This window comes from Setaria italica, chromosome VII (genome assembly GCF_000263155.2).
Source record: "Setaria italica strain Yugu1 chromosome VII, Setaria_italica_v2.0, whole genome shotgun sequence".
Lineage (NCBI taxonomy): Eukaryota > Viridiplantae > Streptophyta > Magnoliopsida > Poales > Poaceae > Setaria > Setaria italica.
Window position 1 is genome coordinate 26,193,909 of NC_028456.1, and position 25,809 is coordinate 26,219,717.

Sequence of the window (25,809 nt, forward strand, 5' to 3'; positions counted from 1 at the left end):
CCTGCGATGTCTTGGCCACAATCTTCGTCAGGGAAAAAGGTCTAGCCAATTTGCCTTTCAAGGACCTGCTTCCAGGCTTCCAAGTACACGGCGACTACCTTTTTGGACAGAATGGAACCGGCCAATTTGGACTGAGCTGGCACGTCGAATTTGGGAACAGCAAGCTGTTCGGTCAATTCGGGTCACCTTTCACACGTACTACGATCAATCCGATGGGCCAGCTTGATCCGCCGAGATACGTTGATGGCGTAACTAATTGCTTCACTATGCTAAGGGGCAATTATATTGGTGTCGTCTAATAGACGATCTCATGCATTGACATGTAATCTTGAGACGATTCAACAGGCAACCCGTACAATGGGTTGTCCTATAAGTTGTCTGGTAGTGGTATATAATTTCTTAATTTGTGCATAAGAAAAATAAAATATTATGAGTTGCATGGCAACAATAACTCGTACAATAGTTGTTAAGTTGTCTCGTAGTACTACAATTTAGCTCATGAGGTGGTTGTTTCGCGAAGCAACGACCTCTTTCTCTCTCCTCGCTCTCTCTCCTCCACATCATCAAAAATCCTACGTGGCACTGCATGAGACAACCTATGAGACCGCTGACGTGTAGCAATGTACTTGTCCTAATAACTCGAGTAATCTACGGAAGCTGGAAAAAGCACTACGCGGTTAAAGAATCACAATACAAAATGAACCGGACCAACGTGTCGTTCTCATCTAGTCTCCGCTGGATAAAATTTCTTCGCCCCTTTTGTTGCCCACATCACAGCCATACATATCTACGGATCGCAAGTCTCAACAATCGCTTTCGCCTCGCAGTTCGCATCAAATCTTTGCCGTGGGCGCCAGCGGCGTGCAAGTCATCGTCAACAGGCCCCCTAGCCTCTGCCCTACGAGAGCGAACCACGCCGGCACGTCGCAGTTAGTCCCAGAAGAACACCGGCACGCACAGACGCAGACGCGGGCGCACGCAGCGTCGCGTAAACCTCGGGACGAGGCGAACCGAACGAACCAACAGTGGAAACGAGAAAGAAAAACAGAGCGAACGGACGGGCGCCGCCACCACCCAACCCACCAGGCACCAGCTGCTCTCCACCCCCATCTCCCTTGCTTCTCCGGGTCCTTCCTCTCACGCCCGTCCCACCTTACCGCACCGCAGCAGCCGGGGACGCCGCCTCGTGTCCGGAACGCCATTTTCCTTCCCCTCCCCCCGCTCCTTTTCCTCGCTAAAACCCACCGAATCGGCGCACGTCCTGAGACCTGACACCCCCTGCTCCCCTGTCGCCACCGCGTCGCGCGCGGGCCGGCCCCCCCTTCCTCGCGCTCGCACCCCGCAAGTATCTCTCCAGCTCCCACCGGCGGCGGCCGGCGCTGCGAATCCAGGAGGCCGCCGGTTCGATCCGGCGCGGGGAGGCTCGATCGCCGGATCCGATCGCCCGCTGGGTGGGTTCAATTCGGTACGTCCCCTCCCCTCGCGAGGTTTCGATCCGGCTGGTGCTTTCCTTGCGGCGGAATCTACGTGTTAGGTGCGGTTGGTGATGGCGCTCGTCGTGTTTTTTTTCCTCCTTCCCCTCCTGCTCCCTGCTTCGAGTCTGTCCGGGCTCGGTGCTCTGCGATTAGCGGTTTGAGATACGCTGCGCGCGTGGCATTTTGAGCTGTGTTGGGGGGAGATCTGGTGCCAGTAGTTCGCAGGTGCTTGTGGTGTGCTGCGATTGTTAGTTCTGTGGGTTCCCTGTGCCTGGATGAAGCGACAGATTGTGGGCGACCTTTTGTTACGTGGGGATACACGCTGCATCACTAGTACTTGTGTTGGTACAGTCCCGGGTGTGTTGTTTGCTCATTGTCTTATCATTTGATAGCGCGCGCACTCACATGTGTTGGAGAAATGCTTGGTGTTAGCATCCAAGGCCTTGTGTTTTGTGGAGCTATCATTGATCTTTTGTACCACTTATGGGAACGAGGGGAAAGGATCAAGGGTGCGTTTGATGACATGGGTCCTCTTCCTCAAACGTTTGTGTAGGCAGATGATTCCTCTGATAATAATTCAGCATAGTGTTGACCCATTGCTTGTCCATATTGAATTCTTGATGTTGGTATTCAAGGAGTAGGCTGCAGGAAAAACTACATCTAATTCCCTAGATCAATTTCTAACAATTTACAGTTGAAAAGCTAAGCATAACAGGCTAATAGCTCAAGTGCTGAGCACAAGATTACAGGTTGAGGTTGATATGATACTTGAAGCATGGTGACGCCCGTTCGCATAGTAAAACATGCGGGGTGCATACTTATATTCCAAAAGACTATTGACCCGAAATCGCTCCTATAGGTGTTCCAGACATTTTTTGTTTTGCTGAATGTGCTTCGGAATGCAATTGGTCAAGGAACTTGCATTTATATTTCTGCCCTTCTTGCTTTTTTAGGGGAATGAAACTCATAGGAGCTCACTTGCTACTATATGGACCAGATATTTGCATATTATAACTCTTTCCTTTTACTGCAGCTTACGTAATCATATTTACCTTCTCATATGGCATTGGATCCGTGATGCCTCATCCACCCCTGAAGCTGTATATGATTCATTGCCCAGACCAATGTTCTGAAGTGCTGTCTAACACACAGAAATGGACGGAAGTGAGCTTGAAAATCCTACTTCTAGAAGCTCATCCCAGAAATCTAGCCGCCGTTCTAGTAGTAGACGTTCTCAAAAGTCAGCTGGACAACATTCTTCGCCCAGTACTCAAGAGAAAAGAAGCAAATTGAGATCTTTAAGGCAGAAGCACTTGGTTATTGACGACACAGATGTAAAAAAAGGAAAAAGCCATGACCACAAAATTGATGTGGCTGATGAAAGGTCCAATTTTCTAGGTTATGAAGTGTATGCTGGAAAGCTTATTTTTGATAAGAAAAATAAAAGTACAAGTGATAATAATCAGTTACCAGCAAATGGGAAAGCTGGTGCTGTTGATGCTAGACTCACAAGTAAAGCTCTGATTTGGGGCTCCTCCGTACTACTCTTGGAGGATGTCATATCTGTAAGTTCAGATAATAAGATGTGTCTCTATTATTAATTGGCTCTGTTGTGTAACTTAACTGATATTTTGTGCTCTGTTTATATTTTGGCAGGTATCATATAATTCTGGAGTCAAATATTTTACAGTGCATGCATACCCAACTAAAAAGTCTTTATTTGGAAAGACACGCAGAGTTCAGACAGACTTCTGCTTTGTAGCCTCTATCCTTGACGAGGCCATTTTGTGGGTGACATGCTTTGCTGAACAAAGCATATATGTAAATCTGCTACCTCGCCCTGGAGTGTCTAGTATCAATCAAGACTCAGACAACCCCCTCAGTGAGTCTTTATTCGATCAGCCACCGATTAAATGCAAATCCCCACAAAGAGTGCTTGTTATATTGAACCCTCGATCTGGACATGGTAGATCAAGTAAAGTTTTCCATGAGAAAGCAGAACCTATATTTAAGGTACTTTTGATATCTACATTATGCAAATGCGTAAACAACTAATGATTTGACTAGCTATGTTTAACTATTTTTCTGATAGGGTTTCTTCTTGAAACTTCTTTTTTCACCATTCTTCTTTGTATGTTCTTGTTGAATTTCCATTTCCAACTTGAAATTGCCAAGCTTAGGATATACTTAGTCATGGTTTGAATGCGGATTATTGTATAGTTTGTTATATTGAAGCCTCGATCTGGATATACAAATTGTTAATCTCTTCATCCTTATACAACTCTGTAGTGTAAGCATGGAATAATGAATGCAACACTGGGGCTGGAGTAAAAAGCTGTTTTTGATTCATTATGCAATGACCGTTTAATTGCCCTCCTCTGGTAGTGCAGTAGTGATATACCGTTTTAGATTTAAAAAATAAAGCAGCAGTCGGTTACAATTGCCTACATGTGGCATATTCCTCTCTTGAGAAGGAATATAAAATGTTGTCTTTATAAATGCATATTTTATCTATGCCAGATTCAATAACTAGCTTGAGTCAAAATCTGTGCATCTTTTATGCTTTAGTGCGTAAATATTTTTGTTGATAATTTATCTACTACTAATTGAGTGATAAAATTGATGCAGCTTGCAGGTTTTCAGATGGAAGTAGTTAAAACTACTCATGCTGGGCATGCAAAATCTCTTGTATCTACATTTGATTTCAGCACATGCCCTGATGGTATGAACATTAAACATGTAGATTTGCAAATTATCTTGTTTCAAGGCACTGTTTTGTATGCTCTTAATGATACGTTGAGTTTTTGCAGGAATCGTGTGTGTGGGTGGTGACGGAATTGTGAATGAGGTTTGACCTTGCTGTTCATATTTTAGTTGGTTACGAATAATTATCATATTTTCTACCTCATCATTTGTAGCTCTATAGGTACTCAATGGTCTTCTCATTAGAAGTGATAGAACAGAAGCTGTATCGATTCCAGTTGGAATAATTCCTGCAGGCTCTGATAACTCACTTGTCTGGACTGTTTTGGGAGTTAGAGATCCTATTACTGCATCATTATTAATTGTTAAGGTATGCCTAATTTCTTGTTTTTCTCAAAGCTTCCATCACCATCATTACTAAAGGGTTTTATCGTGACTTCCTATTCGAGTTGAGTTTCAGTAATTTTGCTTACTCTGATTTTGTTGAAATAAGGCTGTCATTAAATCCTGTTCTCATGAGGAGAATTCCTTTGTAACAGGGTGGCTTTACAGCTCTAGATATTTTGGCGGTCGAGTGGATTCAATCTGGGCAAATACACTTTGGCTCAACTGTTTCATACTATGGTTTTATTAGTGATGGTAACCTCATATCTAAGTTAATATGTTTATTCATTTTCAGTAGTTTTAGTTCTGATTATTTGGACACATTTTTAACTGATTTACTGGTTAGCTGCTAGATCTTCTAGTCTGAAAGAATAGTTTGAAATCTCATGTGCCTTAAATAAATTCTAGGATTGAGCTTGCACTTTGGTGTGGTGATTCAGTCACCCCTTTGCAATTTAGTATGGGAAAGTATTGTATCATCAATTACTCGAGGAAATTCTTAGGTGGTGTAACATTGTATACAATAAGCACACCAGTTGAGGGAAAATATATTGTTTAGTTCCATTTTAATTTGAAATATGTTATTGGTTCTGAACTGCATTTTTACTGATCATAGGAGAGCATCCAAGTCCCAAGTTGTGAATAATATGTGTGCTTTGACAGCATGTGGTTGCTAAGCCTGTGGTAAATTAGCTTTCCTTTATTTGTTGCATGATATAAAGTTTTTATATAGAGACTAAACCACATTATGAATATTCTTCATGCCTTTCAAGATTGGAGTACATTTTATAATTGCGAAAGATTATGTATCTGAATGGGGAATTTCCTTATATGCCACTGAGAAAACTCATAATCCCTTGTATGCTTTGGTGTGTCTATGACACATGGACCCTTCACAGTCATTTTTCCGATCCAAATTGACTGTGTTCGTTGAAATTTAGTTTATCTGTCCACTTTCATATATTTGCATCTGTGAAAATTGGTGAATGTTGAGAACTGAGAAGTAAGCTGAAAAGTTTTTTACTATTTTGCTGCAGTCCTGGAACTTTCTGAGAAATATCAAAAGAAATTTGGTCCTCTTCGATATTTCGTGGCTGGAATACTCAAATTTTTGTGTTTGCCTAGCTACTTTTATGAGTTAGAATATCTTCCTTTGTCAAAGGAGATGGCCACGAATGGAAAAGGTACAGATCAAGACAAGAACCAGTTGTCCAATGTCTATACTGATGTAATGCATGGCAGATCAAAGAGAGAAGGAATTCCTCGAGCCTCCAGTTTGTCCAGTATTGATTCTATTATGACTCCAAGTCGGATGTCACTTGGGGATGTTGATACATCTGGTAGTACAGTTGCAAGCACTGAACCGTCAGACTATGTGCGTGGTCTTGATCCGAAAGCAAAACGCTTATCTCTGGGAAGAAGTAACATTGTTTCTGAACCTGAAGAAGTGCTACACCCTCAACCACATCATGGATCGTTCTGGCCAAGAACCAGGTCAAAAGCAAGGACCGAGAGAAATTCCGTTGGTGTGACGTCTACTAATGACACACAGTTGTCTTGGGCAGCCCCATCAATGCATGACAAGGAAGACATTTCCTCAACAATATCAGATCCAGGACCTATTTGGGACTCTGAACCAAAATGGGACACTGGGCCAAAATGGGACAGTGAGCTAACTTGGGAGCCTGACCACCCCATTGAACTTCCTGGACCACCAGAGGACCGGGAAATTGGAGCACCAATGGAACTTGTGCCAAATTTGGATGAGAAATGGGTTGTTAGGAAAGGACACTTTCTTGGTGTCCTAATATGCAATCACTCATGCAAGACAGTGCAGAGTTTGAGTTCACAGGTTGTTGCACCGAAAGCCACCCATGATGACAACAGTTTGGACTTACTTTTAGTTGGCGGAAAGGGAAGATGGAAGTTGCTGAGATTTTTCATACAGCTGCAATTCGGTCGCCATCTTTCTTTGCCCTATGTGGAATATGTAAAGGTATTTTAACTGCATCCTTTGCTCAAGCTATTGTCCATCTCTCCCTTTTTTGCATTAGTGTAGTAGCTTTGTTTCGATTTTTGGGAGGCAAAATATATTTCATAGGGGCAAGGCTAATCTTATCGCATTATCTACTTGGTGATTCTGAATAACTTTAAACTGGATCTATGTCATAGTTCTGCATCAAGTTGAGCATGTTCTTATGCATTCTAAGAAGGTGCATCTTCCGCTTTAAATGCATATTTTCCTTCCTTTTTAGGGGGAAATATATTCTTATGATCAACATGTCCCATATGGGACTATTGAGCTTGTTAATTAAGTTGTAAGGTGTATGTTCAGCATTTCTTGTTGATCTTGATTATTTGAAACCTCAAACAGAATGGTTGGGTCTGTGTCGTGTTCATTTACATCAGCTCTAGTCATGGACCACTGAGGGTTGCTTAAAATAAGAGAATTAGCGTATGAAAGCAGCCGCTCCATTTTTTTTCACAAAAGCTGTTTATATTTCTTAATAAGAATGCTGAATCAATCTTAATGCTGATCTGACATTGACACAGGTGAAGTCAGTTAAGCTTAAACCTGGTGCAAACACTCACAATGGCTGTGGTATAGATGGCGAGCTTTGCCGTGTCAAGGGACAGGTACTCTGCTCCCTGCTTCCAGAGCAATGCAGGCTTATCGGCCGACAATGTAGACAATCTATTTAAGTGCCGTGTTGAATTTCATGGGTTCTGGGGTCTCTTTCCACTTCTAACAACTAATGTTTATATATGGATACTTGCTGATGACGGTCGAGCGTGGGTTGGTGGTGCAGGTCATGAGAGTTTGAACTGGACAAGTAATGTTGTGAGGTTCCTGTATATTTGAGTGGTTATAGGATGATATGTTGATTCTTTTTATTTATATTAATTTTGCTTATATATTTTCTATAGAATAATTCCTTTCCCTTGGCATGGCGGGGGCTTTGGTGTTCTTGACTGCCCTCGGGTCCCATGCTTTCGTTTTATCAGTACATTAACTTTTTTCACACAGATAAATATGATTTGACTGAATCTTAATTCCATTGCCAAACATCCTTATTCCTTACTCTACACCTTTGATAGAATTATTAATTAGGTGATGTGATGGTATCATTAGAGGTTGCATGGTTGGTATTATTTTGCGTTGGTGGCGGTTGGTGATTAGAGGTTGCATGGTTGATATTACGATGGTGGTGGTCGGGGAAATTGGATGTATGGAAAGAGGACAATGGATCCACGAAGGAATTCATGGGAGGTAGGGTTTTTTTGAGATAATAAGATTAAGATGTACTCCAGTTATTTTATTTGGATGAGGCTAATTTACAGCCGGCGGTAAATTAGGCCGGCCGTACAGCCCCTCCTTTTCTGGAAAGGAGACAAATCCTGTACAGCTACTATTCCTTTTGTAGCAAAAAGAAATTTGTCATCAATCAACTTTGATGCGGATGAATGGATGCGCTGTGCATAATTTCTCTCGCCAGAACTTGCCCGAACAACTCCATAGGTATAATTGCGCATCACTAAGCAAATAATTCTGCACGGGCAAAACTGCAAATAATTATGAACGAGCAAGCTGCACACCGACACACGCTATCAATATTCTTATAAAAGTTGCACATAGTTCAGATCTACAGTACATGGCTAAAAACCCTAGCAATTTGTGGCCATAGCTGCACAACAAAGACGGCGTGACCGCGCATTCTTGCAATATATACTACTTCATTTACAGTGTTGCATGACAAGTACTACTTATTTACATTGCTGCATCATCTTACACCCTGCACAAAAAGTCAGAACATATACTCCCAATATGAATGGACACAACATTTGCTTCCTTGCTTGAACTATTGCAAATCATATTGGCTTCCCAGAACATTATTGCACTTCGTATTTGTATTCATGTTGCACTTCTCAAAAAGGCCAGGTGAGCTGAAGAACTAGCTTCTGCCATAAAATGAAAATTTCTCATACAGTAATAAGCATATTAGTTAAAATAAAAGGTGTAGGCACATTATATGAACTCACAAGCAACATAGAATAAATATGCAAGCAGGTAAGAACAGCACTTCAGAATGTAAAAATACTAAACTAAAATAAATAAATTGCTTGATGATTTAGCAAAAGTTGCCAACAAAATGAATCCGAGAGAGTATATGGTACTGAATACCAACCTGTTCTTCTTCCTTGGATATATGTTGGCTAAGACATGTATCTATTTCTCCTGTACATGATGCAAGTTCCCTACGAATAAGGCCAGTGGATATTTTTGTACTGCATTAATCCAAAAACATAGAAAAAATAATATTGAGCATCCCAATGGTAGTCTGCATAATTTTGTTTCCATAATGGCAGATAATATTCTACCTTCAAAAAAATATTATTGAGCATCTAGTGAACCGCAAGTCCGCAACATCCAAACAAGTCACAGTGAACCAAGCCTCTGATAAATAGATACAACAAGACTAAATGATCCAACTCACAATAAACAAACCACCTGCGGCATCCAAAAACTGACTAGACTCAGTTCGTAAATAGATAAGCAAGGAGAGGATATTCAGGCTACGAGAAAGAGCAGAGGTAGAAATTACTGAAACCAACTACTATCTCTGCTATTGAAACTACACACAACCTGCCAACCAACGCAAACAACAAAATATAAATTCCATATATGATAGTAATGCACTACAGTAGAGCTAACAAACATAGGGGACAACTTGAGAACATGTGTGGCAACTCAGCTGTTGTTAAACACCAACGCACATAATTTGCCCAAAAAAATTATTATTTAGCCTAACGAAGAACAGTAATTTGCCTAACTAATAAAAATGATTTGCCTATCTAAGAAAAATACTTTCCTAGCTGAGAACAGTTCTTTGGCTACCTAAGAATGACACTTTTCCTAAAATGACGACATACTTTTGCCTAACTAGGAGTAACAATATTGACTAACAGAATCACAATTTTTATGACAAGAACTAGGACATTCTACTGGAATTTAAATTCTGAACACAACAGCTAATGCTAGGAAGAAAAGGACATTATAGATGAACATAATATATTATGCATGCCAAGGTAAAAGAAGGCTTCATTTTCATTACTAAAAAAGAGTGTAGTTAGTTCACTGTAATGCTTTTAGATATCCAGATTACAACTTGTCATGAATTTCAAGGGCCATGACATTTTAGGAAAACTGGAGAGTAATTTTGCTTGTCAGCTAGAGTCCTTGGAGCAAAAAAAAAAATGATAGTAAGAGTTTATTTTCATTCTTTGGGCTGCAATCTCCATTATTCACTAACTTTGATAGATGGAAACTATGAGTGGCTTACCAGATTCAGTCTAGCATATGACTAACATGAACATTATTGTGCTACAAGCAGAGAAAAAAAGGATGGTGGTGTTATCCTAGAAGCTTTCACTAAACTCAGACTACATCTCCTTGTGTCATCATAGGACTTACATTGTACTAGCATTGTCAAATCATGGACTAATTAGGCTTAATAGATTCATCTCGCCGTTTAGCCTCCACTTATATAATGGGTTTTATAAATAATCTACGTTTAATACTTCTAATTAGTATCTAAACATTTGCTATGACGGGTGCTAAAAATAAGTCAAAGTAACCAAACGGGACCCAAATGACAGGAAGCAACTAAAATTGTCGAAACGTCACAGTGCGTCGTACTGTTGTTGGGCGAAACTTTGGTGGGTCATGGGCTCATGGTGACTTGCATGAACACGATAAGGGTCATCAGAACAGCTTTTTTAGAACTTTCGAAGAGGGCGATAAGCTTGGGGGCTACACGGACAGCACAGTACCACCATCCAAAGGAGAATTGAAATTCCGAGTTCCTGACCGTCGTCTCGCTCGTCCCAATCCCAAGCAGCTGATTCATTTGATCATTTCTGCCCGAGGACCACCCGGAGTTAAACCGCGGCCGTGGCCTCTGCGATCGACGCTGCAAGGCGGGCCGAGAGGCCCCGCACCAGAGCGAGGTGTGGCCACGCGGCCGCGGCCGCGGCCGCGCGAGCTTCTGATCCTCCATGCCCACGACGCCGACGCGCGCCCCAGACCATCCACGCGCGCGCGCGAGACGCTGACCCCCGGACCCACCCCCCGCGCCGAGCCACTCGCCCGCCGCCATGTGTCCCGCGCCGCGCGGCCAGAGGCGTCGACGTCCGCCGGGGCCCCGCCGCCGCGCGCGCCCCCTCGTCCACCTCCTCCTCTTCCCACGCCACGCTCCTGGTCCCGGCCCCCGGGGGCCAATCCGCCCGCGCTACGCCCCCCTGACCTCCCCCCTGCATTAACCCACCGCGCCTCTCCTGCACACCTCGCCCGCCCGCCCGCCTCCTTCACGCTCACGCCTCACGGTCGTCGCCGCGTGATTAAACCCGGTGTGACACGGGGGGAAGCCACCCCGGCTGACGTGCCCGGGATGGATCGCTCCCCTCCCCTCTCCTCTCCTCCCCCGGCACGGGATCTTGTGGCCGGTTTGCCACGACGAACGTTTCTTGGCGATGAGCCGATGACGGGACGGGACACGGGAGGATTACTACGACTGCTAGCTCCTGTTCCTGGCTAGCTGCGTAGGTCATTGATGGCTAGCTAGTCACTGGAGTGCAGCGACCATCAATCATCACCGTGGCGGCGTGGCTTCTCTGGTCTTCGCGAGGGTTGCCGAGTTTGTTTTGTACTGTTGCTGGGATTGATCTCTTTGCGGCTCCAAGAAACCACCCACCCGTCGCCTTTGCGGCGGCCAAGCTAGCCCCGGGTTGCGGGTAACCACGTCGCCGTTGCGTGCGCCGCTGAGTTTCCCGGAGTTCCACGGAGAATTGGTTGTTAATCGTATCGGATTACCACTTTTAACTTACCTGAACCGCTAAAACACGCATGGGGGATGATGGGAAATTGGCACTGGGAGGAGCACCGGATGGATCCCTTCTCCCTCACCAGAGTGAAGTTTCGTTCATGAATATAATCATGCTTGATCCGTCGAGATAAGCCCTGCTCCCCGCTCGCGCCAGCCAACCCGGTCGCGTCGTACTTATCATCTAACCTTCTTTAGTTTTCTTGTCGTTTTTTATGGCTTTGTGTGGGGCACACGACCTGCCAGTAAACGCAACACGACACGGAGGGAACAGGCCTTTGCCACCGCGACGCCTGGCCCCCATGCCCACCGCGCGCGGCGCGCTAGCTAGAGGGTGCACCACCCGACGAGAGCCGAGCCGACACGGCCCCCCTGGTCGCCGCAAGGGGACAAGCGCGGCGCGCCACCTCGGCGACCCTTTCGGGGGAAGCCCCCGCACACCTGGCTCCGGTCGACGGCGACCGCGCGGCGGGCACACGGCGTGCCCTTCCATCGGACCACCTGTTCCAATTGCGCCCGGCCGTCGCCGTCCGCGCCCGGCACACCGCCGCGCACACCTTTCCGCCGCCCATTGGCCGCCCTCGCCTCGCGCGTCCCGCCCTCGTATATGCACGCGCGATTCCGTCCAGTTCTTTGCCAAGCCCCTGACTGGCTGGCTGGCTGACTCCCCCACTCGCGCGGCACACGGTAAGGGAAGGGAAACGAGACCGACCGATCGGTCGTCACACGGAAGCAGTAGGCCACAAGCTAGCTCCAGGCCGAGAAAGAAGAGGGTGAAGAATATCTCGGGCTCGTGCTGATCGCGTGCGCCACGTGTCGGGTGTGGATCCCGAGGCGGCCGGATAACCATTGGGCAATGGGGCCACGGGCCGGATTCCGGACACTTGGCGGGGAGCGAAAGCGGCTTTGCTCGCCCTGGTGTCATATAATGCGCGGGGCCCCCGCGGGTTTTCTTTATCCGCAATCGCAAAGGCCACATGTTCGCATCCCCGGACGTGGACACGTAACGCCGCGCGCCCGGTATAAAACGGGGCGGGGCGGGGTGGCGCCGGGAGCCCGGAGGAGAGAGCTAGCCCCGGCTGGGATCATCGAAGAAGCAACAGCTTGCTAGGCTCCATCGATCGATCGGTGGCTCGATCGGTCGACATGGACAGGCCAGATCACCACCAGCACCAGTTCTACATGCCGCTGCCGGTGCAGCAGCAGCAGCAGCAGCTGTGCGCGCCCATGATGGACGAGCAGGCGTCGTTCTTGGCGGCGAGGGGCGGCGGCGGAAGAGGAGGAAGTGGTGGAACGGTGGCGGGGAAGGGGGAGAGGAAGCGGCGGTTCACGGAGGAGCAGATACGGTCGCTGGAGTCCATGTTCCACGCGCACCAAGCCAAGCTGGAGCCCCGGGAGAAGGTGGAGCTGGCGCGGGAGCTGGGCCTGCAGCCGCGCCAGGTGGCCATCTGGTTCCAGAACAAGCGCGCCCGGTGGCGCTCCAAGCAGCTCGAGCACGACTACGCCGCGCTCCGCGCCAAGTTCGACGCCCTCCACGCCCGCGTCGAGTTCCTCAAGCAGGAGAAGCTCGCCCTCACCACACAGGTACATATCGCCCGTCGTTGCTCAACCTGAACATGGCCCTTGCTAGCTCCATACATGACCGATCGAGGTTGCTAACTTTTAGTTTGGGTGTTGTGATTGAGCAGTTGCACGAGCTAAGCGAGAGGCTGAGGGAGCGGGAGGACCGGGCCGGCAGCGGCGTCGCGGCGACGGCCAGCAGCAGCAGCTGCAACGGCGGCGGCGTGGTAGGTGAGGAGGCAGAGGACGACAAGAGGAACGTCGTCCTCGGGTGCGTCGACATGGAGCCGCCCGAGAGCTGCGTGCTTGGCGGGGCGTGCGCGACGCCGGCGGACGTCTCGGTGGAGTCCGAGTGCGACGACCACCACCACCACCTCGACTACGACGACGGGTTCCCGGAGTCCTTCTGCGCCACGCCTGAGCTGTGGGAGCCCTGGCCGCTCGTGGAGTGGAATGCGGTCGCCTGAGGTAGTGAAAGAAGCTAGTACATAGGCTTGCGTGTGTAGCATACGTGCATGGTGCCATGGTGTGCTCTCAATGGAGAGAACTGGAGGAGAAGGGGGCCGGTCTGTGGCAATGACGAGTGGGCCCCTGAAAGAGGTCCGGGATGAGAAGGCGTTCAAGCGATGGAACCTAGCTTGCAGACGATCAGCCAATGGGATTGGTGTTTTCGATCTGAAAAGTTTAATGATATTCATTAGAGGCGCCCATTGGTAGGTCGACTGCTAGAGTTGCACCGGGCATGCAACTTTTTGCTGTTGCCTTTGGAATTCAAAGTTAGATAATCTAATCGAAGCATATGTTCCCTTGAGAAATATATATAGTATTCGCGTGTACGTATGTGCTTGCGTGCAGAGAGTCAACCTTGTGGTTTTGTAGCTAGGATTCTCAAAGTTAATCATGGTTACAGTTGATTGGGCATTTCTGGTTTGGTTTGTTAAGTAACTCGTAAAATGATGTTCATATATGATATCCAAATTAACCACCAATCTCCATGTAACATGAATTTCCTCCAGTCCTCTTTCTTTTAGTTCTCTCCTTTCATTAGTGAACCGGCACCACAACAGCAATGGCATACGACTTCCGACCTAAAGGACGGGCTAGGTGGAGGTTTGATGCAATAGAGAGCTTGCATAGATGGATCCTATTTCGGGCTTTTGGAATGGGAAATCCAGGTCATAATCCATGCCAAACAGGGCATTTATGCTCAACAAGAAAAATAATCAAGACATGAAAATTGTTTTATTAGGACAACTTGCTGATAATAGTTTGATCATCACACTCATAACCCTATTTTCCAAACTTAAAACTGTACCTCGTCTTGTGACAGGTTTTGTACAATGTTGTTTTGAGACGAGCTTACACTGTACAGAAAAACCATATAGGCCTAACCTAACCCACATTTAGTTCTACATTTCTACGAAAATCGCGGTCAGATCAAACAAAATACGCACAACAGTCTACAGTAAACATCCCTGTAGCAGGAGAAATTCAGCAGCAGGACCCGAAACACGTACGCCCGTGATGGAACGGACACACACGTCGACGAGAAAACGTCCCTGTTTCCACCGTTCCACCCCCACAGCACGTATTCCACCGGTCGACGTCGCTGCTCAGCCCACAGTAGACGACGAATACGTGCCGAGACCTTTGGCCTTTGGAGGCTAGAAAACCCCGAAACATTCGGTTCGTGCGGTGCAAGCAACGCCGCCGATCGATGGACTTTCCCGTCCCGTTCCGTCCTCGGCCGCTTTGGCGAATCGCCGGCCGGCTCACTGTGAAGTGCAGGGCGCAAGATAAGGGAGGCAGGCAGGGCAGGCAGGAGAAAGTTCTGGACTCGTGTGGCCATGGCCCCCGGTCGAAATGGGTGGCCCAAACGAGTCTTCTCGGACAGTGTCATGACAGGGACGTCGAATTATGTTGCGAGCGAAGCGAGAGGGCGAGATGGATTCTTGGGGGGATTCTCCTCCGGTCTCCTCCTGTGCAGATAATTCCGTGGACGCGCGAGATGACACATGGATTTTTTGGGAGGCGTTTCCTTGTGGGGAAATGGAAATGGTGTGCTGTTTTGTCAAATGTGGAGCCTCGGCTACAATCCGTCTATGGGATATGGCTATGCTTGTTCGGTCGCTTATGGTGAAACCGGAATGGAACTAACCCGGATCGGAACAGATCGTGGGGATTTATTTTGGGAGTTAATTCGGGATGGGGACTGGTCAGGGGCCTTTTGTTGGTCTGTAGTGTTGCCCTGAGGATGGATTGATCGATGTTCTCCTAATCGACATGACAAATCATTGGTCGTCAGAGATACCGACGTTCGTTAACAGAAATGGTTCTTTTTGTGCGAACCGGATTAGGGATTGTTGAGTAATCATAATTAAGGCAGCAATCTCATCATCAAACGCTGAGAGTTTCTTTTTTCAGGCATGTGATGTCTAGACCAGCTTCTAGGACGTGCGGATCAGATGGTTCAAATTAACTGTCTCTGACAAAAAAGTTTGCCGTAATTCATATGCACTGTACTAATTTGCAGGTGCACTGGACTGGATGATGCGCTGTGCCTGAAATAATGGCAGTATTCATTCTTCGAAAGCAATGGTTAAGGGGGTGTTTGCATACTATATGCTAAACTTTAGCGGTACTATATCGGATGTTCGGTACTAATTTAGGAGGACTAAACATGAGCTAATTATAAAACTAATTGCAGAACTCCTAGGCTAATTCGCGAGACGAATCCATTAAACCTAATTAATCTATCATTAGCAAATGGTTATTGTAACACCACATTATCAAATCATGGACTAATTAGGCTTAATAGATTCGTCTCGCAATGGTGTGCAATTAGTTTTGTAATTAACCTATGTTTATTATTTATCCAAACATTCGATGTGACAGGTACTAAACGGGTGGTATCGAAACACCCCCTAAGTTTAGTGTAGTACATTGGCTGATTACCCAAACCCTGTTGGCTGTCGCTAATTCATACCCTGTGCAAGCCAACTCGAACATGGCAGATCATGTACACTGATTTGATGCTATTGGAGGTGAGAGCTTTATCCCCTCCATCCATCCCTGCTCGATCAGTGACCGCCGATTCACCAAATCAAAGCACTTTCGCGCTTGACAGCGACGAGCCTCAGAGAAGACAAAGCAGTCCGAGTCGACTAAAGCTGTGACCTTAAATTTTCCATACCGCTCGTGCAACCTTCTAGAAACACATGGGAGAAAAAGGCGTAACGGAAAGCCGGGCCGCGCTCCTGTGCGGCTAACCGCCCACACGCCACTTCCGGGTGACGTGGGTGGTGGCCAATGATTTGGCTGTCCGCACTGCTTTACGGTCCGTGGCAGAATCTGGGCACAGTGCACGGACCGTTACTTGTCCTGTTCCATGTGCGCTGTGTCCTAAGCTACCATGATGGTCGGCTCCTTGTTCGGCGCGCTCCGGCCGCCGCGTGGATGGTCGCGGCCGTTTGCTTCGTCGGAGAGGGCACTGCGCCGGCCTTCGCGACCACCAAGAGCTCTGGCCGTCGGAAATCCTCAGGAATCTCTCGCTGCTGCGTCAGCAGCAGCGCCGGCGGCTTTTGTCCGGCGCACAGGAAACCGGGCCAGAGGCGTGCGCCCACGCGCGCACTCGCCTGATTGATCCTCGAGCGGGACGGACGACAGGGACGGGACGAGGCGAGGTGATGAGTTGCGTTGAAGCGCACATGGCTTCAAAGGGCACGTCAGAGTGCCTGACGGCGAAGGAGCGCGCCGCCGCGGCGCCATCTGCGCGCAGGGGCTAGCATGCGTGCCACCGCCAGCCGCGCGCGCGCGGCTCACCTCGGACGCGTCGACAGTCTGTTCGCGCACTCTTTCATCAGGAGCACAGGACGTACCGATCGACTTGTCATCTTCGACCATGACCGGAGGCGAACAAGACGTCCCGTCGGGCTCGCCGCCGCGTCGGAGGTGGCAGGCCACCTAGCCCGATCCGGATGAGCCTGTCGCCTGCTCAATCGGCGTCCTAGACCTGCTTTTGAACCGGGGAGGACGGCGCACGGGGCGGGCGGCGGGCCGAGGTAGTGGTGGTAGAGCTTTAGCGCAGGGCAGAAAAGGCGAGGCCGGCCGGTTTGGTAAGTGTCAGATCTACGTAAGCGCGACGGCCGACGGCGATCACGGATGTGCCGCGCGGCCCATGGCTTTGCTTTGTTTGCCAAGTTCGACGATGTTGAGGTGCCGTGGAGGAAGGAGCGGACACGGGAAGTCGTTGTCTGGTCCGTCTGATTGACTGATTGACCAAAACATTAGTATACTCGATAGAGGTTGAGCTTGAGCACACAACGTGGAAGATCAGGGGATAATTTCCAACGGTGGCAACATCTTCGTACATCGAAAAGTTAGTGGAGAACAAAGGTAGTTTTAGTGGCGTGAACAAGATAATCCCAATTGAGACTGATCTGACCTCCTTTTTAATTAGCAATACGGATCTGACTTTTTTTTTTGAGATCTGCAAGACTGATCTGACTTTTTTTTTTCTGAGACCCGCAAGACTGATCTGACTACTCTTTATTAATCGGAAGACACTGCTAAGTGCAAGAGTGCGGAAGTCCAGCCCAACGTTTATTTGGGCCTTTCTCTACCTTTGAGATATTTGCTAGCCAGAGCCACCCAGGCCTTTTTCAGGCCCATTTATTTGTTTCCTTTGTGTCCAGCCCATTTATTTGTTGAGAGGTTTTTGTAGGCCCATTTTGTGCCACCGCCCGCCGCCGCCCGCCGCCGCCCAACTCACTCTTTCCGGCCCACAAACACGAAAGCCCGAGTATGCGGAACTACCGCTTTCTCCTCACTCTTCTGTTCAAGTCATGGTAGTAGTTTCAGAAGAAAACATAGGGTCTGTTTGGATTTTTTGCTGGCTCCTGTGTTGCCTAGGGCAAGGAGAGAGTTCGGGTGTTGAAATTTGGTACCCTAGCAAGAGTACCTCAATTTCTGCGCTTTCCACTTTTTCTCGCTAACCTGAGCGAGTCAGGATCGTTCTCCAACGCGAGCAAGGATAGCTTTACTTGGCAAAGCAAGGTAAGGTGGCTATTGATCCAAACGTGCCCAAAAATAGATGCGCAGTTCGTTTTTTCTTAGGAAAAAAGCTTGCAGTTCGCCATCACCGTTCCGCAGCCGCAGCCGCCTCACGCCACGCGAGAGGCTTTCGTCCTGGGCTCCATCTGCAGAATGGAGGGACCAGGCATATATCGGCGTCGGGGAACGCCGATCCATCCAAAGTTCCCGTGAGGCCGTCGTCTGCATCACCCATACTACAGCTGCGCCGCAAACAGAAATGCCTAAAGGAAAATGTTAAATTGAGAAAAGAAACAATAATAAGGTCTTGTTTAGTTGCTGAAGTTGGGAGGTGTCAAATTACTGTTACAGTACTGTAGCACACTGTAGCGTTTCGTTTGTATTTGTGAATTATTGTTCAAACATTGACTAATTAGGCTTAAAAGATTCGTCTCGCAAAGTACAACAAAACTGTGCAATTAGTTTTTATTTTCGTCTACATTTAGTACTCCATGCATGCACCGCAAGTTTGATGTGATGGGGAATCTTCTTTTTGCATAGTGCCAAAGTTGGGAGTTGGGAGTGAAGTAAAACAAGATCTAAATGGAGTACTACTATACAAAGTACAGCCGTACAGGACGCATACGGTTACCCCATTGACGGTTTGACCCAGCGTACGGGCAGCAGTTGAATAGAGCAGAGTGCCGAGCAGCGAGCACATTGGACAGAGTCACAGAGCGTCAGAGCCCCAGCTCCCAGGCTTCGTCCAATGGGCGAGGGAGGGTTTTCCTGTGTCACTATTCATTCAATTTCCCCCCAACTCCCAACTTTGGCACTATAAAAAAGAAGATTCCCCATCACATCAAACTTGTGATACATACATGGAGTACTAAATGTAGACGAAATTAAAAACTAATTGCACAGTTTTGTTGTACTTTGCGAGACGAATCTTTTGAGCCTAATTAGTCAATGTTTGGACAATAATTCATAAATACAAACGAAACGCTACAGTGTGCTACAGTGCTTAACAGTAATTTGGCACCTCCAAACTTTGCCAACTAAACAAGACCTTGGTTCTCGCTGCTTTCTAAAATTCCTATCACATCGATGTTAGATACTAATTAGTAATATTAAATATAAACTAAAATTCCTATCACATCGATGTTAGATACTAATTAGTAATATTAAATATAAACTAATTATAAAATCAATTGCACAGATGGAGACTAATTTGCGAGACGAATCTATTAAATCTAATTAGTCTATGATTTGACAATGTGATGCTACAGTAAACATGTGCTAATGATAAATTAATTAGGTTTAATAGATTCGGCTCGCGAATTAGTCTCCATCTGTATAATTAATTTTATAATTAACTCATATTTAATCCTTCTAATTAATTTCCGAATATTTAACGTCACGTTAACTTTCCGAACTAAAATCCAAACAACACTAAGTCGGTCTCGGGGCAAGACTCGACAGCGTCGGAGCCCAGACGCCTACTAGAAAACAATTCGACCCCTGACCGGCTGTCACAGCCCATTGGATGGGATGGATGGGGTTTTGCTGTTAACTAATCCGCCGAAAAGGCAGCTTCAACCTCTGTCAGTTTCTTAATTCTTCTGTTTAGCACCTTCCCACGTCACTTCCCTACCTTTTATAATACAAATAGTACTGTACGAGATAGGTCAGCACTCAGCACATGACCCTGAGCCCCACGCACTCCGGAGGCACCCGTCAGTCTCAGATGCGCGCTGCCCAAACGGTTTGAGTACAAAGCCAGCTGATTCAGGGCCTATTGGGTTACAGCGTGTTAAAATTTTAATACCTATCACATTGAATGTTTGAATGTTTGATGCTAATTAGGAGTATTAAATATAGATTAATTACAAAACTAATTGCATAGATAGAGTGTAATTCGTGAGACGAATCTATTAAGCCTAATTAGTCCATGATTTGACAATGTGGTGGTACAATAACCATTTGCTAATAATGGATTAATTAGGCTTAATAGATTCATCTCGCGAATTAGCACATGGTTATGCAATTAGTTTTATAATTAGCTTATGTTTAATTCTCCTAACTAGCATCCGAACATCCGATATGACACTGTTAAAGTTTAGCACCTCGTATCCAAATACCCCCTGAGTGTAAGAGCATCTCCAAGTTTTGACTCTCTGTCTGACTCTTTACTTTATTTAAGTTGGCATCCATATTAAGTTGCTTATTCCAACAGACTATCCATTTCCCACTCTTCAAATTCCAGCAGTTCTCAATAGGTCCCACATGTTATATGTGGGACATATCTGTCATCCTCTATTTTTTTCCCACACCTTTTATCTTCTTCCTTTTTGCTGGTGCCACTCCCCTGAGCTCCGTCTCCTCCCCACCAACTCCTCCCCGTTGTTTCCTCCGCCGGTCAGCTCTCCCCGCGCGGTCTTGCTCCGTCGGCCATCTCCTCCCTGTTGGCTCCTCCACGACCCGCCGTCGCTTCTCCCTCTTCTTCGGCTCCCCGCGCCCGCGCCTCCCACGCCCGCTGCCCCCATAGGATGGCAAAGCATGGGGCCCACACTTAGCAAGGGGTCAATTTGACCAGTCGGATAGGATAGCAATTAAGATAGTAAGTTTGTTGGATGGCAATTTTGACGTTGAGTTGCTAAAATTTAGTTCGGGAAGTTTTTTTTTTGATAAAACAGGAGGGTTTTAGCCCTGCTGGTTATATATTAACGGAAACAAAATACAAAGAAATTACAAAGAGCAAACCAGTTTGTATCTAAGATACAAAGAAAGTTAAGAAGAAAATCATGAAGATTACAACATAAGCTCTATCCATTCAACCATTGATTGTTTCGAGGTCTCTTTAACTCTATGCAGGACTAAGGCAAAAATAGACTTAAATCGCATGATGGCCCCTTGTGTTGTTGGCGGTATACCACGAAAGATTAAATCAATTCTTGTCATCCATATGCACCAGCTCATGATTATGATTATTTCCATGAAGAAAGGAACCTAAAGTTGGGTTTTGAAGGAGGTCATAATGGAATAAGGATCCAGTTGTAAGTCTGCATAAAGGCCTAAATGTATCCAACATTCTTGAGCAAACGAGCATTCGAGAAGGAGATGGAAGAGTGTTTAGCACATGTTACATCGGATGTTTGGATACTAATTCGAAGTATTAAACATAGTCTAATTACAAAACTAATTGCACTGATTGAGTCTAATTTCGCGAGACAAATCTATTAAGCCTAATTAGTCCCATAACTTGATAATGTGGTGCTACAGTAACCATTTGCTAATGATGGATTAATTAAACTTAATAGATTCGTCTCGCGAATTAGACTCCATCTATGCAATTGGTTTTGTAATTAGTTCATATTTAATCTTCTTAATTAGCATCCGAACTTCTGATGTGATCCTGCTAAAGTTTAGTACCTCGTATCAAGTCACTCGGCGAGCCCCACCGGGGATGGTGAGCGCGTCGTTGCTCTCAATGTGAGCACGCAACGCCCTGATGCCCCTGATCCCGTCGTTGCGCGTGCTCCGCCCACTAGCCATTGACACATCAACAGTCGCTGACGCCGTCGGTACAGCGCGACCCGACCCCACATGTCATGTGGGGAACATGGCGGGGGAGCTGTGCGCGTTCTTTTTGCTCCAAAAAGTGAGATGAATAGCACGCACTCACCGCTACACACCAAGAGATCTGCTGTAAACTTTTCCTACACTGATGTGTGGGTCCCGCGTTGTGCTGCCCCACACGTCATTGTGAGAGGTAGCGAGATGATGCGGCCCGCGCTGGTTTCCTTAAACCGCACGCTAATGCCAAACCCACCACGGAGAAACGAGGACAAAAAGGTCAAAAGTCGGAGGGCCAAAACCCGAGACGCCCACCCCCCGCAGCCCGCACCCGCAGCCCGCAACCACCTGGGCGAAGCCGATGCCACTATGCTCCCGGGGGGAGGAGGCGGCGCCGGCGATGATAGGAAGCGCCGTGGCGCCACCACCGACGAGGAGGACGCCACCTCGGCGTCGGCGGCCTCCCTGAACGACCTCTGCGCCGGCGCCGGCGCGGGGGCGGCGCCCCCGCCGTTCCCGAGGGCGGCGGCGTGGGCGGTCGCGGCGCTGCTCGCGGTGGGGCTCGGGGTCGGCGCGCTCGTCCTCGCCGTCGTGCGCAGCGCCGCGCTGCTCGTGGTGGCGGTGCTCCTCTCGGCGGCCGTGGCCGCGTTCCTCGCGTGGAATGCGGCCGCCGCGGCGTCGGGCCGCGCGCTGCGCCGGTTCGTCGACGGGCTCCCGGCCTCCAGCCTCCGCGTCGCGGCCGATGGCCAGCTCGTGAAGATCACCGGGGTACGTTTGCCGTTTCCATGCGCGTTACGTTTCCTTCGCCACGGAATTTCCGCAATTGGTCTGAGAAACGGTGCTCTCGACTGTGAACCGCAGCATTATGCATTATGCTTTGCAATTGAGCTGGTGTTCGCCACTGCATTGCGTTTCTCTGCACTGAATTCACTCACATTAGATGTCTGCGAATAGCAGCTTAAAAACATAGGTGCAGTGACCTTGCAATGAGGAATTGGAGAGAGCTCACCCTTATCAGAATCTGTGTTGAATAGTTTCACAATACCTTATCATCTATTAAGAGCAGTTACTTTGGTTTCATTCTAAAGTTTGTAATGGAAATTGAATGCACCTTCTGAATAAGGGGAAGTAACTGCTCCTTTTCAGTTATCGGCTTGCCATTTTACAATTCTCTAGTACCTGACTACCTGTTGCTTTATATGGTCTATCCATGTGAGTCCCAAATTTATGATTATGTATGAGTTGTTTCCAAAATTCCTGGTGTGCTAATCTCAGTTGTTCATTCTTTCATGCAGTTTGTTTCATGTGGAGATATTTCACTGATCTCTTCATATGAGAAGGTTGAGAATTGTGTATACACATCTACTCTGTTAAGAAAATGTGCTACATGGGGTTCCATAGTACTAAATCCTTGGAATCGATGTTCCAAGTGGAAATTAACACATGCTGAGGTAATAATGCTTTGTTGTCTTGTGCTTGCATTTTGATTTCTCCTGATGTGTTTTTTCGTATAAAACGTACAGATCTTTTCCTGTACCTTCTGCCTTAGGTCCTGATGTGTTAACTGCTTTGCTTGTCAATTGCTTTACAGTAGTCCAATGCAATTCATCTGCAACATACTATTATTTCAGGATGATACTGTTAATGCTGGAATTAAAATAGCCAAAGTATCCTCCTATTGCTTTAGTTTCAGGTCTAGCATATGTTGTAACGCCTACATTCTTCAATTTTTTTTTGCAAGATACTGAAAAAAGGTACATGGGCAAGTTTTATACAGTCAACTTTGCCTTTTCTTCCTCTGGCAGAAGTTTTATGGTAGTGTTTCTCAGTTGTATTCATCGAAGAGTCTGGTTGCATAGCTGAATAACACAGCAACAACTTCTAGTTCAATGTTTTGTTTGAATGAAATATTATTCATTAGCAGGATCTCCTGGTTTCCAACATTTCTACAGTTTATTATCTCTCTGCCTTTATGTATACAAGTAACACCTAATTAGAATTTAAGATGCCACAGATATGTATGATGTATTTCTTATTCAAACATTCTGTGGAGTTCGGCAGAGGTTTGCTGCTGATTTCTACATAACGGATGCAAAATCAGGTAAAAGAGCCTTGGTGAAAGCTGGCCATCACTCCAAGGTAGTGCCGCTGATCGATGAAAACCTTTTGGTGACAACAAGCAGAGACACAGAGCTATCTTCAACTTTGAAGTATTGGCTCGATGAAAGAAAACTTTCTTCTGAAGAAGCTCAGCTTATTCGTCTTGAGGAAGGGTAATTGAATTGCTACTGAACATTTATGCCTTATTGCCTTTATCTGCATCTGTGTAGATTGGACCTTCGGAAACATAAAACTGCTGTTGCACATGCTTGTAGGTATATCAGAGAAGGGATGCGGTTGAGCGTGATTGGAATGTTGAGCAAGAAGAATGGGGATGCCATGATACTTCCTCCGCCGGAACCGCTATCGACAGGCTGTGTGCTGCTGTCGTTTCTCCTCCCAACTTATTTTGACGGAATAGTACTGAGATTGGTCGACAGAAGTTACTTCGTGCCAAACCCTGGCGTCTCATGAAGGGCTGTGAGACCTTGGTGGGATGTAACATCTAACAACTCTTATGCGGTGCCCTTGCCCCTTGGGATCTTCTTCCTGTACGGGTCCACATTTTTTGGTTTTGGAACTCGATCATGTGGCTCTTTGCAGGTAACCCTAATGTACATTCTCACTTGGTCGATAGTTGTAATGCCTAGTCATTTCTGATTCCTGGGGATGATTCAGTGTCCTTGTCTTAATCTTTATGAGATCATATATTAAATTGTCGTTGCTATGGTACCATTTTGTTGCTTGGCACACCTTTGCCGGCCCAAACGTCGGCCTTCTGGAGCCTAGCAGGCCTTCTCTGAAGGAGCTGGAGGGGAGGCCCATTTCGTTCGCAACCTGGTTTCTTTCCCTTTCTTTTCCCTGGCAAATTGGCAATGTAGTCAGACTGAGCAAACATTGCCAATTAGCTCGTCAGTCGTCACCACACACTCACACACAGTCGCACTCTGGATGCTGCAGCTCAGCGTCCGGCTGTCCGTTGCCCGTTGTTGTGGATGGCACGGATACCTGACAGCTGTCGCCGTCGCTGGTGATCCTCGCTGCTCTTTGATCGAGCCCCAGAGATCGTTTGCCTTCACGCGAAGACCCCATGACCACCATGGCACCATCCGTCCCGCTCAAGCCGAGAGATAGACATCTGGCCATAACATCCATGGGAAGACGACCCATACCAAATACTATTAGTCCATTACCCACGGCCGTTGCTTCTTGCCGTCCCTGTGGCATTAGCCATTTCAGTTTCAGAAGTGTAGCGCACAGTCGAAGCATCTGATTGTGTAACCTACAAGGTGAATCTGAAGCATCCAAGGAAGCTTCGATTCTGCGCTATCTAAACAGCAGAAGCTTCTGTTTCGCGCTACCCCCCAAAAAAGCACCAAATCTTCAGGCAAAAACAGACCTCAGAATCCCAACTCATTTCTTTACGCCTAGTCGCCTAGCCGGGCACAATGCTCCGATGGAGAAATAAAGTTTTGCTTTCGCCTCGTCATACAAAAAATCGTTCGAGCATGCAGCATCAGACAAGTCCCAGAAAGCACTGATGATCCGGCGTAGGCCCCCAAAGCCTCCAGCCATTCAATCGCATCCTGATTTTTCTTGTGTTCTTAAATCAAGCGCCGAGTGCGACGTCTAATTTAATTTCCCCAACCATCTCGCCTCCCTTGCCCCCGATGGAAAAACTGGGGGTGGCGGTAGGTATCCTGTCAATCGCCCCCCGTGATTTGTGCGGCAGTTGCATGTAGACATGGGGTTAGTTTAGGTACAGCAAACGGATCGGGCTATGTTTAATCGCCAGCCACGCCAATGATCGCCGAGATGTTTATCCGCAACAGCATCGTAAACTACCCCGCCGATGACGTCTTTGTTGTATTGATGACTTGATGTCCTCTGCCTAAAACACCTAGAAGTAATATCGGCTTCGGTTTTACCCGGCCCGTCGCCGTCGATCTTTCCCTGCTGCCGTCAGCCGCCCATGTCGTGTTCACGCAGCAGGGACGAGTAGGGGTGGTAAAGACCTTCTAATTTAGCCTAGAAAATTTAAAAATCAAGCTCAATTAGAATCTGACTATAATATTATATGATTTTGAATTAAAAATAAA

General features: G+C 47.0%; 3 protein-coding genes across 3 annotated transcripts; all 3 read left to right on the plus strand.

Annotated features, from left to right (window-relative positions):
• Window positions 1–1,083: 1,083 nt before the first annotated feature.
• On the plus strand, window positions 1,084–7,621 carry LOC101783975 (sphingoid long-chain bases kinase 1). Its single transcript, XM_004976345.3, has 9 exons — window positions 1,084–1,465; window positions 2,509–3,040; window positions 3,132–3,488; window positions 4,104–4,197; window positions 4,286–4,323; window positions 4,402–4,548; window positions 4,718–4,817; window positions 5,600–6,558; window positions 7,116–7,621. Exons 2-9 carry the CDS (start codon window positions 2,630–2,632, stop codon window positions 7,263–7,265), a joined length of 2,256 nt encoding a protein of 751 aa, XP_004976402.1. The 5' UTR covers window positions 1,084–1,465; window positions 2,509–2,629; the 3' UTR covers window positions 7,266–7,621.
• Window positions 7,622–12,480: 4,859 nt separating this feature from the next.
• LOC101784648 (homeobox-leucine zipper protein HOX22) lies at window positions 12,481–13,924 on the plus strand. The gene is made up of 2 exons (XM_004976347.3): window positions 12,481–13,027; window positions 13,132–13,924. The coding sequence occupies exons 1-2, from the start codon at window positions 12,590–12,592 to the stop codon at window positions 13,468–13,470; spliced, it is 777 nt and encodes a 258-aa protein (XP_004976404.1). The 5' UTR covers window positions 12,481–12,589; the 3' UTR covers window positions 13,471–13,924.
• A 7,993-nt stretch (window positions 13,925–21,917) lies between these two features.
• LOC101785042 (uncharacterized membrane protein At1g16860) lies at window positions 21,918–24,442 on the plus strand. Its single transcript, XM_004976348.3, has 4 exons — window positions 21,918–22,378; window positions 22,906–23,061; window positions 23,672–23,883; window positions 23,986–24,442. The coding sequence occupies exons 1-4, from the start codon at window positions 21,980–21,982 to the stop codon at window positions 24,182–24,184; spliced, it is 966 nt and encodes a 321-aa protein (XP_004976405.1). The 5' UTR covers window positions 21,918–21,979; the 3' UTR covers window positions 24,185–24,442.
• The last annotated feature ends 1,367 nt before the right edge of the window (window positions 24,443–25,809 follow it).